Raw genomic sequence first — 17228 nt, forward strand, 5'->3', positions numbered from 1 at the left:
GGCTGAGCCACAGGGAGGGCGGGGCTGGTGCTTTCCCAGAGCTCTGTCAGCCCTGGGCCGGGTTTGAAATGCCCCAGATGGATATGGGGAGACATATCTGCCCTCCAGTTAAAAAGAAATGCTTTCTTGCCAGAGGCCTAAGGATAGAACCATTTTTGACCTGGCCACACATGCATAACAGCACCTGAGCAAGATGGAGAGCAGCAAGCAGGGTGTGGGGAAAACAGCTGTGTTAGACTTGCTCACTGGTTTACCAGCTGCAAGCACTTTGCCTGATTAGTGTGTGACCATGGGGCAGCACCATGTGTGTATAGTCTATGTAAGGCTATGGGTGCTTGTGCTCAGCACGGGTTGTGGATTGGCGACTGCCCATCCGCTTGTCCTCCCTCCCGTCCGTCCACCCACCCACCACTTGTGGCGCCGTTTTTGCTGTTCATTTGCCTGAGAGGCGATTTTCCCTGCCTGTTTGCTCATCCGCAGTTGCAAGAATCTATTAAACACCAATGGGCCTACACTTTCTGGCTCCACAGTTCCTCTACTGTCTGCCCGAATCCAACGTGAACTTGCCTGGCCTTGGCCACTGGCATTACACAGGGTATTTCATTTGCAGGGACTGCTGAGAGGCTGGGGTGGGGACTGGCCAGGCTGAGGCAACAGCACCTCCTATGTTCAGGACAAGAGGGCCCCATGACACCCGGGCTGGGGGACAAAGCAGCAGAAAAGGCTCCACGGACTCACGGCACCACTGCCCGGGAAACAGCTGAGATCACCCAGAGAGACTCATTTTATAAACCCTGAATTTAAAGTCAAATCAGAAATACGTTAGACACAAAAGAGGGTGTGTGGAAACAAGGCTCTGTCAGGATTTAAAGTGGAAGAAAGACAACAGACTAGCCACAGTGGTTCAGCGGACGGGAGCCCCCGTGTCATCTGCGAACAATGTTTCAGAAGGCCGCTCTCAGAGCGCCCTGTGCCCTCCTCTAACCTGGAGGGCAGCCACGGACACTGCAGATGTGGCCATGCCACCCAGGAGGCCACAGCCAGGGACCTTGGTGACAAGCTGAGAGGCAGAAGGAAGGGGCAATGGCAGCACAGGCCTGCAGCCACAGTTCAAACAGCCAAGTCCCATGGGAACCCGCATCCTCTTCTCCTGCCCATCCGGGCCCTGATGACTGCAGAGCAGAGGAGGGAACCAACCTCCTGGACATAAGCGTGGCTGATGTCCCCAAGAAGTGATGACAGAGAAGCCAGATGTCAGAAGCTGAAGCTTCCATCTGTGGGTGTGCTATGGAACTGCGAAGCACTGAGGGTCTTTACTGGAGATCTGGCAGACTGAAGAACAGGGAACGCTGCACTTGGCAGACAACAATGATGTAATAGGGTCATTCAGTCTATTTACTGAGTGTCACCATGGCTCGGGCATTGGGGGTCGATCACTGGACCATGAGTACTATTAACATAGAAGTGGGTAAATACAGGGCTTCACACCGAAACCAAGTAAAACATAAAGCTGTCAATGAGAAGTGATAGGTGATCTGCTATGGTGGGGGGGGGGGACTCAGGTGACTTCTGCTTGTTCATGATGGAGGCCACATCTGTGTCACTCCTGAGTGGGCCCACGGGGGCCAGGGACCCTGGTTGTAGTGGGGCCCTCTGCGAGCCGGCAGGGACCGAGCCAATGACGATAAATTACTGGACAGCCCTGGAGCGCACGCTGGGACACACATTGTGAAAAATACATTTCCTGGAGCTGGTTTAAAAAAATAAAAAACCCTGCCATCCGCCTGACCAGGCGGTGGCACAGTGGATAGAGCGTCGGACTGGGATGTGGAGGACCCAGGTTCGAGACCCCGAGGTCGCCAGCTTGAGCGCGGGCTCATCTGGTTTGAGCAAGAATTCACCAGCTTGGACCCAAGGTCGCTAGCTCAAGCAAGGGGTTACTCGGTCTGCTGAAGGCCCATGGTCAAGGCACATATGAGAAAGCAATCAATGAATAACTAAGGTGTCGCAATGAAAAACCGATGATTGATGCTTCTCATCTCTCTCCGTTCCTGTCTGTCCCTGTCTATCCTTCTGACTCTCTGTCTCTGAATAAAACAAACAAAAAACCCTGCCATCCATTTTCCTTTGCCTTCAGGTCTCGACCCCTGTTCTGAACTTTGCAAGTTATAGGTGTGTCAACTTTTTCATTTGAAATATGCCTGTATGCTTAGCCTTTCAAAGATAAATTTGAGTCTTTCATTAGAAAGTTAGCCACTATCTCTGGAGCACTCAGGTTGGCAGGCCGCCCACCAGAGAGCCAAGCGGGTCATCCAAGCCTGTGGTTCAGCAGAACTGGGCCAGTTCAGTCAAGACTGGAAGGCAAAGCAGCTCCAGATGGAGACCCTATGTTTGATGGTCAGATAAAGCTGCTGGCAGCCTCTGTACTGGGTATCACACTGAGGACAGAAAGGGGCCCTTATTGCCACGGCAGGGCCCTGCAGCTCATTCAGGGAGGGCACGGAGAACAGCCCCCCCGCCCCCCGCCCTCAGCCCTAACCTTGGCAAGGCTGCAGCAAATTACTGTAACTGCCCTGTGTGGAAATCATCCTACTCACAGTCTCCTGCATTCAATAGTCATGATCAGGGACCCACCCACCAGGAGGGCTCCTGGAAATATAAACATCACCTGTTCTCATTTCCAGAAATGCTAGCAGACTGATCATCTTCTCTTTCATGAATCCTGATCTCGGTTAAACAAGCTGCCTCAGCTTGGGAACCCTCACCAAGTAATCCCAGCTTCAGCTGGGTTTCCAGACCACTCCCCTTCTGATTCCGACTCAGGGAAGCCTGTGCTAGGAGGTGCACAGGCGTCCTGGATTAATTCCCAGCTAAACAGAGACCAGGCTGGGCCCTTGGCTCTCTGCGTTCTGGTTTACCTGCTAGAGGGAGCAGTGGGCTTGGCAGGAGATCCCAGAGTGCTCCGTGTGGTCCCTATCCTCTCAGGGACTTCACACTCCAGAGGGCAAGGCCTGGGTCTCCTTCAGCTTCCCACGCAGTAAAGAGTAGGTACTCAGAAAACGTTCTGTGGAACTGCACTACATCCAGTGGCTTCTGACACCCCTCCCAGAAGTGGTTTGAACCAATTCGAACAGAGGTCAGCCGGTACTCTTAACTCGTGACTCCCCCCAGCTTTCCGCATTAGTTCTGAAGCATTTACACCTGTTTAGCACTAAGAATCCCCCCCACACACACACACACACCAAGTTCCTCCTCCAGCATGTGGGACGTGGTTTCCAGGTGAAAATGCCTTCCTTTCTAGGTGTTATCTGCAGCATGAGTCGTTTCCCCAGGAACTTCTCAGGGACCCCCGGGTTCCTCACTGTAATACCTGAGCTGTTTCCAGTACCGAGTTCTGGTGTGGAGCGGTGTCTACTTCTCTGGACGGGAAGAGATGGCACTCCAGCCAAAACCTGTCATCAGACTGCTCTGACTTAAAAGATACAAGTATCTGAAATAGTTTTTCAGATTTAAAGCATTAAAAAATGGTTCACCTGGATGACGTCAGAGTAATGGCGGAGTAGGAAGCGATACCGATAAATCTCCCCCAAAACTCAACAAGATCTTCAACCAGAAACAGAAAAACCTATACTTGGAGCCTCCAGATGCTTCACAATACACCTGAAGGTATGGTCGAGTGAAAAATTGGCTAAATATATAACCAAATCCTGAAGGAAATAGGGAGTAAGAAATGCTCCGCCTTCCTCACTAACCTAAACAGGGCGGCTTTCTCTGGTAACTGTGAATATAGAAACTGAGGCGGGCAAAGGGGGTGAATACATCCAGGCCGCGCACAAAAGGCCGAACCAGGCTGTGGCACGGAGATCCTAGCGGAGGAAAAACTGTTCCTGTGGCAAGCCGGGCAATACAAGCTAACACTCGCGCCAAACCCAAACAAAGAAAGACAAGAGGGGCAGCAATTTTACCCGTTCTCCTGGTTGGTGCGCAGTTAGTGGGCGAGAGATCTCTTCCTAAGCCCCAGAAGTGGGTGTCCGTGTTGCCCCACAGAGAGGCAGGGTCAGAGGCCTTTCTGTGGGCCGAAAGCAGAATCTCTGGGCAGCCCCAGCGCCCTGGGAAAGCCGCGCACGGAGGGAGCGAGAACTAATTCCAACGGTGGAAATTTTCCGTGCTGGTGAGGGTTTCACTCAGGGAAACGCGGCCGGCCTCATATCCTGGTGTGCGCGCGCAGATAGGAAGTGAGCGATTCCTCTGAGTGCCTCGGCAGTGCACGCCCGTGTTATCGCACAGAGGGGCAGAGTCAGGGGCCTTTGTGTGGGCAAAAGCGGAATCTCGGGCCGCCCCAGCGCCTTGCAAAAGCCGCGCACGGGGACGGAGCGAGAGCGAATTCCAGCGCTGCAAATTTCCATGCGGTTGGGGGTTTCACTCAGAGCGTGAGACTACTGGCCGGATATCCTGGTCTGCGCGCGCAGATAGTGAATGAGAGTTTCCTCCAAGCACCCCGGAAGTGGGTGCCCGCCTGTGTTACCGGACAGAGTGGCAGAGCCAGAGGTCTTTGAGTGGGCGGAAAGCCCGCCTGATTATGCTAGCAGCTCTGACTGACTGAGCCTTACCCAGAGCCCTGTGCTGAGTGGAAATAGAGTGGGGAGTTGCCAGCTCTTTGAACCTCTTACTATCCAGGCAGAGGCAGCAACAACCCCATAGCTGGATTATCAGGCTACTAATTGAGGAAGGAAAGACTAGGAGAAAGGCTCCAGGAACACGGACTCTCTCACTGTCAGAGCCTATGAAAGCTAATGAGCCTTGACTCCCGACGAGACTAAAGCACAATACATGACATTGCCATAGAGACTTATCAACTGCAAACCTCTACCTGAGCATGCCAAAGGGGCAGAACCTGGGGTACAGAGTCATCGACCAGGAAGAGGGAGAGAAAAGAAAAAACAAGAAGATAACCTCTCAAAATCAAGAATAATCTGCAGACTTTATAACCTATCCCATTTTATTATATTTGTTCGTTTGTTTCTCTTATCTTCATTCTTGATGCTTTTTTTCCTCCTCCAATTTGGCCGATTAACTCTCTGCCGGTCTTACTCTCTCCTCTCCTTGAACTACACTACCCATAAGTGTTACATCTCCAATTATCTTTTTTCTCCTCTTCCTTTCTCTCTATGAGGGTTGCACTCCAAAACCCTTAACTCTCTCTCTCTCCTTTCTTTTTTCTTCTTTTAGTGGTTCCCTCTTTTTTTCTCTCTCTCTCTTTCTTTTCTCCCTCTATATTAGTTTCTTCCTTTCTCCTTTACATCTCTCATTCAAACCTCAATAACAAACAAATTATCTTATCTGGGACTCAAACTTATGTTTGTGGCACTTTGGGGTTTTTTTACTTCACCTTTTTAACTCACTAGCAGTGCTCCCATCCCTGGCTCTCCATTTTATCTAGTTCTTGTTCCACTAAATACAATAGTATTTTTTTAATTTGTCCCCCCATTTTTCTGTTCTCTTATTCCTCTCATCATAACTCTTAGACAACACCAACACCTAAAAGCAAATCATTTTATTCTTGACCCAAATTTATTCCTTATTTGCTTTTTGTGGGTCCATACCGCCCCCCCTTTTTTTTTCTTTTTTTTTTGCCCCTTTATTACTTTTCCCCAATTCAGGACCTCCATCACAGGCATTGTTTGTTATAATTCACAGTTCACCACAAGATTTTCTCAAGAAAAAGAGGAGAGGAGAGGAAAAAAGGAGGGGGGGAATAATTTCCTTTTTTTAAAAATTATTTTATTTTTCTTTATTTCATTATTAATTTTTTTTTAAAAAAAACAACTCTTTGATTTTTTATTTTTAACTTTTTATTCTTTATTAAATCTCATTAATACTATCAACAAAACCACCCTCAGATGCCATTAAGGAAGAGAAAATCGAATATCATGGATACAAAAGAAAGAGAGGTAACACAGCTAGATGAGGAAAAATCTATGGAGAAAAAATTTAATATATTGGAAACCTTGGAGCTAAATGACAGAGAATTCAAGATAGAAATCCTAAAAATCCTCCGAGATATACAAGAAAACAGAGAAAGGCAATTTAGGGAGCTCAGAAAACAACTCAATGAACACAAAGAATATATGTCCAAAGAAATTGAAACTATAAAAACAAATCAAACAGAGATGAAAAACTCAATTCACGAGCTGAAAAACGAAGTAACAAGCTTAGCTAATAGAACAGGGCAGATAGAAGAGAGGATTAGTGAAATAGAAGACAAGCAACTTGAGGCACAACAGAGAGAAGAAAGAGACTCAAAAATTAAAAAAAATGAGATAGCCCTACAAGAATTATCTGACTCCATCAAAAAGAATAACATAAGAATAATAGGTATATCAGAGGGAGAAGAGAGAGAAAATGGAATGGAGAACATACTCAAACAAATAATAGATGAGAACTTCCCAAGCCTGTGGAAAGAACTAAAGCCTCAAATTCAAGAAGCAAACAGAACACCGAGTTTTCTTAACCCCAACAAACCTACTCCAAGGCATATCATAATGAAATTGGCACAAAACAACAGCAAAGAAAAAATTCTCAAGGCAGCCAGGGAAAAGAAGAATACAACATATAAAGGAAGGCCCATTAGATTATCATCAGATTTCTCAGCAGAAACTCTACAAGCTAGAAGAGAGTGGACCCCAATATTTAAAGTCCTGAAAGAGAGAAACTTTCAGCCACGAATACTATACCCATCAAAGCTATCCTTCAAATATGAAGGAGAAATAAAAACATTCACAGATACAGAAAAGATGAGGGAATTTATCATCAGAAAACCCCCACTCCAGGAATTACTAAAGGGGGTTCTCCAATCAGATACAAAGAACAAAAAAAAAAACAGAGCCACAAGTAAAAGCTCCAAGAAGAACACAATAAAACCAAATTTAAACTGTGACAACAACAAAAAGAAAGAGGGGGAGAAGATGGAGATTAACAGTCGCAAAGGACGATGGAGTGCAAAAGTACTCACAAAATAGTTTGCTACAATGAACAGGGTAGGGACCCTTTTCATTACTCAAAGGTAACCACCATTGAAAAAACCACCACAGAAGCACATGAGATAAAAAAGATAGCAACAGAGGAAAGATGTATGGAATACAACCAAATAAAAACAAAAGATAGAAAAACGAAAGAGAAGGATCAAACAAGACACAAAACTAACAGAAAGCAAGATATAAAATGGCAATAGGGAACTCACAAGTATCAATAATTACACTAAATGTAAACGGATTAAACTCACCAATAAAAAGGCACAGAGTAGCAGAATGGATTAAAAAAGAAAATCCAACTATATGCTGCCTACAGGAAACTCATCAGAGTAACAAGGATAAAAACAAATTCAAAGTGAAAGGCTGGAAAACAATACTCCAAGCAAATAACATCCAAAAAAAAGCAGGTGTAGCAATACTCATATCGGATAATGCTGACTACAAGACCGGAAAAGTACTCAGAGATAAAAATGGCCATTTCATAATGGCTAAGGGGACACTGAATCAAGAAGACATAACAATTCTTAATATATATGCACCAAACCAAAGAGCACCAAAATATATAAGACCGCTACTTATTGACCTTAAAACAAAAACTGACAAAAATACAATCATACTTGGAGACCTCAATACACCGCTGACGGCTCTAGATCGGTCATCCAAACAGAGAATCAACAAAGACATAGTGGCCTTAAACAAAACACTAGAGCACCTGGATATGATAGACATCTACAGGACATTTCATCCCAAAGTGACTGAGTATACATTTTTCTCCAGTGTACATGGATCATTCTCAAGAATTGACCATATGTTGGGCCACAAAAACAACATCAGCAAATTCAGAAAAATTGAAGTTGTACCAAGCATATTTTCTGATCATAAAGCCTTGAAACTAGAATTCAACTGCAAAAAAGAGGAAAAAAATCCCACAAAAATGTGGAAACTAAACAACATACTTTTAAAAAATGAATGCGTCAAAGAAGAAATAAGTGCAGAGATCAAAAGATTTATACAGACTAATGAAAATGACAATACGACATATCAGAATCTATGGGATGCAGCAAAAGCAGTGATAAGAGGGAAGTTCATATCACTTCAGGCATATATGAACAAACAAGAGAGAGCCCAAGTGAACCACTTAACTTCCCACCTTAAGGAACTAGAAAAAGAAGAACAAAGACAACCCAAAAGCAGCAGAAGAAAGGAGATAATAAAAATCAGAGCAGAAATAAATGAATTAGAGAACAGAAAAACTATAGAAAAAATTAATAGAACAAGCTGGTTCTTTGAAAAGATCAATAAAATTGACAAACCCTTGGCAAAACTTACCAAGGAAAAAAGAGAAAGAACTCATATAAACAAAATCCAAAATGAAAGAGGAGAAATCACCACGGACACCGTAGATATACAAAGAATTATTGTAGAATACTATGAAAAACTTTATGCCACTAAATTCAACAACCTAGAAGAAATGGATAAATTCCTAGAAAAATACAACCTTCCTAGACTGAGTCAAGAAGAAGCAGAAAGCCTAAATAGACCTATCAGTAGAGAAGAAATAGAAAAAACCGTTAAAAACCTCCCCAAAAATAAAAGTCCAGGCCCTGACGGCTATACCAGCGAATTTTATCAAACATTCAAAGAAGACTTGGTTCCTATTCTACTCAAAGTCTTCCAAAAAATTGAAGAAGAAGCAATACTTCCAAACACATTTTATGAGGCCAACATAACCCTCATACCAAAACCAGGCAAGGATGGCACAAAAAAAGAAAACTACAGACCAATATCTCTAATGAATACAGATGCTAAAATACTAAACAAAATACTAGCAAATCGAATACAACAACATATTAAAAAATTAATACATCATGATCAAGTGGGATTCATCCCAGAATCTCAAGGATGGTTCAACATACGTAAAACGGTTAACGTAATACACCATATCAACAAAACAAAGAACAAAAACCACATGATCTTATCAATAGATGCAGAAAAGGCTTTCGATAAAATACAACACAATTTTATGTTTAAGATTCTCAACAAAATGGGTATAGAAGGAAAATATCTCAACATGATAAAGGCCATATATGATAAACCATCAGCTAACATCATATTAAATGGCACTAAACTGAAGGCTTTCCCCCTTAAATCAGGAACAAGACAGGGTTGTCCACTCTCTCCACTCTTATTTAATGTGGTACTAGAGGTTCTGGCCACAGCAATCAGACAAGACAAAGAAATAAAAGGCATCCATATCGGAAAAGAAGAAATAAAGGTATCACTTTTTGCAGATGATATGATCCTATACATCGAAAACCCCAAAGAATCCACAAAAAGACTACTAGAAACAATAAGCCAATACAGTAAGGTCGCAGGATACAAAATTAACATTCAGAAGTCAATAGCCTTTCTATATGCCAACAATGAAACAACTGAGAAGGAACTCAAAAGAATAATCCCCTTCACGATTGCAACAACAACAACAAAAAATACTTAGGAATAAACATAACAAAGAATGTAAAGGACTTATATAATGAAAACTATAAACCATTGTTAAGGGAAATTGAAAAAGATATAATGAGATGGAAGAATATACCTTGTTCTTGGCTAGGAAGAACAAATATAATCAAGATGGCTATATTACCCAAAGCAATATACAAATTCAATGCAATTCCCATCAAACTTCCAATGACGTTTTTTAAAGAAATAGAGCAAAAAATCATCAGATTTATATGGAACTATAAAAAACCCCGAATAGCCAAAGCAATCCTAAAGAAAAAGAATGAAGCTGGGGGCATTACAATACCTGGCTTCAAACTCTATTATAGGGCCACGACAATCAAAACAGCATGGTATTGGCAGAAAAATAGACACTCAGACCAATGGAACAGAATAGAAAGTCCAGAAATAAAACCACATATATATAGTCAAATAATTTTTGATAAAGGGGCCAACAACACACAATGGAGAAAAGAAAGCCTCTTCAATAAATGGTGCTGGGAAAACTGGAAAGCCACATGCAAAAGAATGAAACTGGACTACAGTTTGTCCCCCTGTACTAAAATTAACTCAAAATGTATCAAAGATCTAAACATAAGACCTGAAACAATAAAGTACATAGAAGAAGACATAGGTACTCAACTCATGGACCTGGGTTTTAAAGAGCATTTTATGAATTTGACTCCACAGGCAAGAGAAGTGAAGGCAAAAATTAATGAATGGGACTACATCAGACTAAGAAGTTTTTGCTCAGCAAGAGAAACTGATAAAATAAACAGAAAGCCAACTAAATGGGAAATGATATTTTCAAACAACAGCTCAGATAAGGGCCTAATATCCAAAATATACAAAGAACTCATAAAATTCAACAACAAACAAACAATCCCATAAAAAAATGGGAAGAGGATATGAACAGACACTTCTCCCAGGAAGAAATACAAATGGCCAACAGATATATGAAAAGATGCTCATCTTCTTTAGCTATTAGAGAAATGCAAATCAAAACAGCAATGAGATACCACCTCACACCTGTTCGATTAGCTATTATTAGCAAGACAGGTAATAGCAAATGTTGGAGAGGCTGTGGAGAAAAAGGAACCCTCATCCACTGTTGGTGGGAATGTAAAGTAGTACAACCATTATGGAAGAAAGTATGGTGGTTCCTCAAAAAACTGAAAATAGAACTACCTTATGACCCAGCAATCCCTCTACTGGGTATATATCCCAAAAACTCAGAAACATTGATACGCAAAGACACATGCAGCCCCATGTTTATTGCAGCATTGTTCACAGTGGCCAGGACATGGAAACAACCAAAAAGCCCGTCAATAGATGACTGGATAAAGAAGATGTGGCACATATACACTATGGAATACTACTCAGCCATAAGAAATGATGACATCGGAACATTTACAGCAAAATGGTGGGATCTAGATAACATGATACGAAGTGAAATAAGTAAATCAGAAAAAACCAGGAACTGCATTATTCCATACGTAGGTGGGACATAAAAGTGAAAGTAAGAGACATTGATAAGAGTGTGGTGGTTACGGGGGGGAGGGGGGAATGGGAGAGGGAAAGGGGGAGGGGGAGGGGCACAAAGAAAACAAGATAGAAGGTGACAGAGGACAATCTGACTTTGGGTGACGGGTATGCATCATAATTGAACGACAAGATACCCTGGTCTTGTTATCTTTGAATATATGTATCCTGATTTATTGATGTCACCCCATTATAAAAATAAAATTATTTAAAAAAAAAAAATGGTTCACCTTATATTCGTATTCCTCACCTGCTGCGGGAAAGGTGAGGAGTCAAGTCTTCTTACAGTTGGTTCCATACACTTTCTACATTTTTAGGAAAAGCAATTTTTTTTGCCTCCAAAAACTTAGAGGAGTTAACTCGTGAGAAGACAAATCACACTGAAGAACAAGATCTATTTAAACTTATTCTTTATTATCATTTTTTTCCAGTTACCCAGCATGCCACAATCTGATTGCTGACCTGGATGAAACAGAGTGAAATAAATGATTTACAAAGAGATATTTACATTCATCTGATTTGTACGTCATATGCCACAATGCACCGTGACCTTCCTGGTGGACACCACCTCAGACGGCCGGCTGTGTCGTCATTGCCACGCGTGTTTCCGAGTGGTCCCTGCACGACCGGACAGGCTGGAGCTGAAGTCTGATATCGACGAGGAGACCTCCTGGTGTGGGTTTTCAGAAATGGCTTGAAGTGACTGTATTTTGAACTCTGCTCATTTGGATGCTATGTTACACACATGGATTTCAATAAATGAACTTTTGAAAGACTGAGTTGTAATGTTTACCTTCTACCTTGTAGTGATTAACAGAACCACCAAAAAGGCACATATTTTAACTAGGCCAGAGGGTATTGAGGACCACACTTCTGTCCCTGCCATTAATGTTTCTCTCCCTCTTCATGATCTGCTTCTCATCCTTCCACTTTGCCTTTAATCAACACCCCATAAGATCCTGTTAATTCTCATCCTGCTAATTTGTGCACAATCGGGAGACACCAGGAAGCACTAAGCATTATCCGCTCCACTCTGTTAACAAAAACAGCTGAAAAAGCATCTCTGGCTTGGTGGAATCAGGTTTCTTCTCCAAGATGCAGATGTGAGAGGAGCCTAAACACATACTTAGTGAAATTACAGCATTTCTTAGAGTTCTATCCAATATCTGTACACAGATAATTATTTTAGTTTAAAATAGTATTTCAACTATACACAGAGTTAAGCCCTCAAATGCTTTAAAGTGATAAAAATGGGCACTGAAATGTTGTCTTTGAGGATGACAAAGGAACACTAATAAAGGCAGGGCTGCCACTGGGACTAGTCCCAGACCTCAGGCTGTGCTCCCTGGCCAGCGACCTGTCACCATCATTACCATCGTGGCCTCTCAGAGTCAACGTGGGGTGGGCTTTGGAGGCGGTGGGATGATATGCAAAGGCCACCCGAGTCTCTTGAGCAAGAAAAGGTTCAAGCCTGAAAGAGCAGAACTTCTATTCAGAGTCATTTTTTGATTTCAACAAATGTGCTAGACATAAAGGCTGTTGTTACATAAGATATGTTAATTGTCCCTAATTCTGGTTTAGGAATACAGTAATTATACAATATTCTAAAAATAGCACCTTGAAAGAATTATAGAGGTCACTTTATTTTAGCCTTCTGGACTGTCAACCCCAGTGGTTCTGAGAGAAGGTAAGGATGCCCTTGAATCAGGCGTGTGATATACACATACATGCTTGACCAACTTTGGTCCTGAAGCCACTCCTCTCTCTGGCTTAGTCACAGGAGCAAAGCCAAGATTCTACAATAGCAGGTTATGAGGTAAAGTCAGAACAAGGCCCCGTCCAAAATGACTCTAGGTAAAAATCAGATTGTAGTCCGACCATCCTACCCATCTATTACCTACGTCTAAGCTTAATTTGCCATGAACTTGTAAAAATATAGTCTCAGAAGGGAAGTATGCAGAGCCACATCACTGATGAGCTACATGCTTTAAGAAGTCTGGGTCTAAACCAGGGGTCCCCAAACTTTTTACACAGGGGGCCAGTTCACTGTCCCTCAGACCGTTGGAGGGCCGCCACATACAGTGCTCCTCTCACTGACCACCAATGAAAAAGGTGCCCTTTCCAGAAGTGCGGCGTGGGCCGGATAAATGGCCTCAGGGGGCCGCATGTGGCCCGCGGGCTGTAGTTTGGGGACCCCCTGGAAGATCATTAGGGTCTTACAGTGTCCAGGGAGACTTTTCCCTCTCCTGACTTCTCAGCAGTCTGTCCTAAGCCCAGTGCTGCGAGCTCAGCATCTCCCCTTTGGACGTAGCCCTTCACCCAATTTTGTACAACTGCACTATTGCCATTTTATTAAAGTAATAAAATAATTCCATGTGTGTTTTGAGCTATAAGAAATTTACATATTTTCCTGTCACATTTAATACAGGGTAGAGTAATACCAGGCAGAACTATTAAAAAGCTTTTTTTTTTTTTCCAGAAAAGAACAGTATTTAATTTTCAGAGGTTACAGAGCCACGTCCAACAACAATAAACAGAGAAGTAGCTGATTGACATAGTGCTTTATTTAAGCGGTCTGTACGAAGGAAAATAATGTGCACCCCTATCATATACGTGTAAAAATACTAAGGATGTACAGTGTACAAAAAAACAGTTTCTTGTAGTTATTTCACATCCTTGTGGGTCATATACTTAAGGAAATAAACAGTTTTAGTATGACCAACAGTAATAGTAATACAGTTTCTTGGGTTCATAGTTGAGTCTGCTTAAAATCCTTAACCAGATGACTAGATCTTGCGCGGATCTAATGAAAGAACTAGCAAGGTCAAGAAATGTCACAAACTATAAAGCTACAGGGAGGTAATTCAATTACCAATTTAGAGGTTTTCTTTTTTATTTAAATAAATACTTTACATTTCATGCTTGCCTGTAATGCACTACCAGGAGCAAGGTAAGGAAATTCTACTGAAGACAGTACAAACAGTAGCAGCAAAGTGTGTACACTGAGGTGTAATATATAGACCCTGCAATTAGTAAGGAAGGCCCTTACTTTTGGACTCTAGGAGAAGCAAGTGGCCTATGCAAGAATAGTCGGCTTTAAGAAGCCAGAATCAGGTATGGGAAATGGAAAACAATACTGAACGATGCTATGTCATTAGTGTAGAAAGCAAAGCTGTGAGCAACCCTGCCAAGACCCCACGCAGGAATCGCCAGTTTCCTCCGAGGGGGGTGAACATCAAGGCCCTTAGTTCAAGGTGGAGTCCACACCATCTGAACTGCATTCTGATAGGACGATTCTGGGCTTCAGATCTCTCCTTCTGCCAGAATCCAAACTATAGCTATGGGCGGACATAATGTTTTAGGAATCTCCTCTAATACACTCCTGTCTCTCTGTTAAGTCTCCACGCCAGCTGACTGAGGTCTGGGAGTGAGAGGAAGATGACTTTCAAGATCAAAGTCAAGAAAACATCCAGCGTGACTCTAACCGAATCCTGGGAAGTGGAAAGGCAGGTAAGTGATGGAACCCTGAGCACTGGCTGGGGTCCCAGAGCCAGCTGTGAGGAGTGGCCAGCCTGGGGCACAGTCAACGCTATCATTAATCTCTAGGGTGTGTCCCTGGCCAAGGTCATGGAAGTCACCTTAAGGTTTTGGAAAAAGAAAAGACATCTACCCATGTACGTAGTGTATGGAGTCACACCTCCCGCGAGAGGAACCTCGGCTGTGGGCAGTTGGTCAGCTCTCATCTCATCCTCTCACCTGTTTCTTTTTTACAAAATGAATGCAAGACAACTTACAAGACACACCTTCTAGTCCACTTGCTTGTCAATGGAAACATTCAACATAATTCCAAGTGAAGAAAAAAAAAAGTTGAGCAATATGTGTTAAGAGTGAAATACCATTTACTGTAACATCCCACTCAGTACTAAAGATGAACTTCACTCAGGTAGAAACATGAAACATTAGGATAAAAATCTATGTCTGAATATGTCTTAGCTGCCTTAGTAAAATGCCCTTGAACCCCCGGCAGCCCCCGTGGCCCCCCACTGCCAGCAGTGGTGTCATGCCTGTGAATCCACCCTTCCAGCGTCAAGAGGCTAAGACATCTGCATATGAGTATGAGTCATCCCACTCAGAAAGTCACTTGCTCTCTCCTCCAATGCAATCACAACACTGTGTCACACTGTGGTCTTCCATTGGGGGCTGTCAAATCGTTTAACTGAAATTCATCTCCATAATCACTCCATGGGGCTGGTGGCCTCCTGCATGCCTCCAGGAGGGCTCCAGCCCCTGGATTTCATAGGCTGCTTTGGAAAATGTCAGCTCCTAGCACCAAAGGGTTTAATCTGAAGATCGTAATTAATGAAGGAGAAAGATGAGGTTTGCATACACGTCCCCTTTCAGTGAGCAATGCTGGAACCTGGGGACGTGAGTATATACAGAAAAAGAAAAGTTGGAGGTGTTCTTTTGTTTTGTTTTGTTTCCCTGATGGCTTAATTCAGTGATAAATGTACCATGATCAGAATAAACACACCAGGTTATCTTTGACCGCCTATGTCGTCAATTCCCGAGATGTGTTCATTTTGCCAAGTAGGTTCACTTATCATCATTCAGGTCTCAATTCTCTTCATTTCACTGTGTCACCACGCTGTCATAAACCTCAATTCTCAAACAAGCCCACATCAACACCCACTATTAACCCCTTGGCATTGGGGATTTTTCTCATTTTTAGCACCAAGGGGTTAGATGACAGCATCTCTTCTCCTAAAGCCAAATTCTAACCAATGTGTCCAGTTTCAGAGCCTCATTAGAATTTCTTTTCACAAAGGAGAAAAAGTGCATGAATCTCATTGGCGTGTACATTCCTTGCACATGGGTCAAAATAAACTGTAGTATGTCTCTGTTATGTAAGTTGGAGCTGCATCTTCTAACATGACATACAATTCTCATCACTAAAAAATAAATACTACTGCAATATAAACAAAAACCATAAAAGGACATTCAAAGTTTTAACACTCGAGAAAAAGCTAACGCACATAGAACTGAAACGAAAAATGAAAACAATATGTGGGAAACACGTGTTTTACATTGGTGTACAAATTTTGGTGAAAAGCAGGATCATTATACCTGTCTACATTCTCCAGCCATCAGAGGTGATAAATATTATAATGGAAAAAGGTTTCCAAGCCCAGGGGGGAAATTGCTCTCTGGTGCAGATCCTATCACAGACCCTTGAAGCGATCTTAACTCTGTTTGTGCATCTGCTGCCCTCCTTGCAGAGCAATGTTCATTTGCCTGTGACTGCCTGTGACATCTGGATGTCCATGTTTAATGCCAGGCTGCCTCTGCAGTACCCAACAGGAATTTAAATATATATATATATATTGAGATATACGTATATCTCAGCAGTTGTTTGGTCCTTCTTGCAAATGCTTCCTAATGAATGTCAGCCAGATCTTAGTGATGTTTACCTACTTTATGCTCTGATCGGATATGCTTAATTAGAGTTTGCATATGCACATCACCACCCTGCCACAACTGCTTGTTCTGAATTATAAACTACATCTTCTTAGTCTAATTAGTTTTTGATTTATCTTCTAGAAAGTTAAAAAATGTACCTAGAACCAGTGTATCTCATTTATCCTTCACGGTTAGGGAAAAAAAACTAAAAGCTTGAAAGGATGACAACCGGTGCACAAATGAAATCATGGTGGGCTCATGACTTCCCGAGATTGTAAAATTACCTCTTAAAGCTGCTATAATAGTAAGACAGTAGCAGCAACAGCCTGAGACCTTAGACTGAGATACAATTTCATGCAAAAACAAAATGTCGAGTGTATTTGCGTATATGTGTGTTCTCAGGTGGGTGAGAGGTGGCGGGGTGAAGACCTGGATCGGTCGAGGATGTCTGAAGGCGCTCCTGCTGTCAGAGCTAGGACCGGTGTGATGTCCAGGAACCATTTTCAGGAATAACCCTAAGACGACAAGGACGCAGCAGAATGAGGCTTATTCGCGTCCACTGGCTGAGTAGGAGAACTGTGGGAAGTGCGGCCGCCGCTCGTTGTCCGTGCAGTCCATGCCGTCCTCGTCATCTGTGGGCAGGGAACAGCCACTTTAACGCTGCGCTTGCCTTTGGCAGCAAGCACTCTCTCTGGTCTA

The 17228-nt window shown here is 42.9% G+C and overlaps 2 protein-coding genes across 11 annotated transcripts in view; one reads left to right on the forward strand and one right to left on the reverse strand.

The window, feature by feature from the left end:
- The window catches only part of SDCCAG8 (SHH signaling and ciliogenesis regulator SDCCAG8), a 246613-nt gene extending 234766 nt beyond the window's left edge, over nt 1-11847 (forward strand). For all 6 annotated transcript variants that reach the window (XM_066236694.1, XM_066236702.1, XM_066236721.1 and 3 more), the window contains one exon: nt 11504-11847. In XM_066236694.1, the coding sequence (XP_066092791.1) occupies nt 11504-11526 (23 nt within the window). In that variant the 3' untranslated portion in view covers nt 11527-11847. The remainder of the gene's footprint in view (nt 1-11503) is intronic.
- AKT3 (AKT serine/threonine kinase 3) overlaps nt 1-17228 on the reverse strand; it is a 363939-nt gene that overhangs the window by 103965 nt on the left and 242746 nt on the right. The window contains exon 14 of one of the 5 annotated variants that reach the window (XM_066236803.1): nt 11466-17161. The exons of the other annotated variants lie outside the window; for them this stretch is intronic. Coding sequence (XP_066092900.1) covers nt 17076-17161 — 86 coding nt within the window. The 3' untranslated portion in view covers nt 11466-17075. Of the gene's footprint in view, nt 1-11465; nt 17162-17228 lie in introns of those variants that run through there. 5 annotated transcript variants of the gene reach the window in all.

Source organism: Saccopteryx bilineata, chromosome 1, assembly GCF_036850765.1.
Source record: "Saccopteryx bilineata isolate mSacBil1 chromosome 1, mSacBil1_pri_phased_curated, whole genome shotgun sequence".
Classification (NCBI taxonomy): Eukaryota; Metazoa; Chordata; class Mammalia; order Chiroptera; family Emballonuridae; genus Saccopteryx; species Saccopteryx bilineata.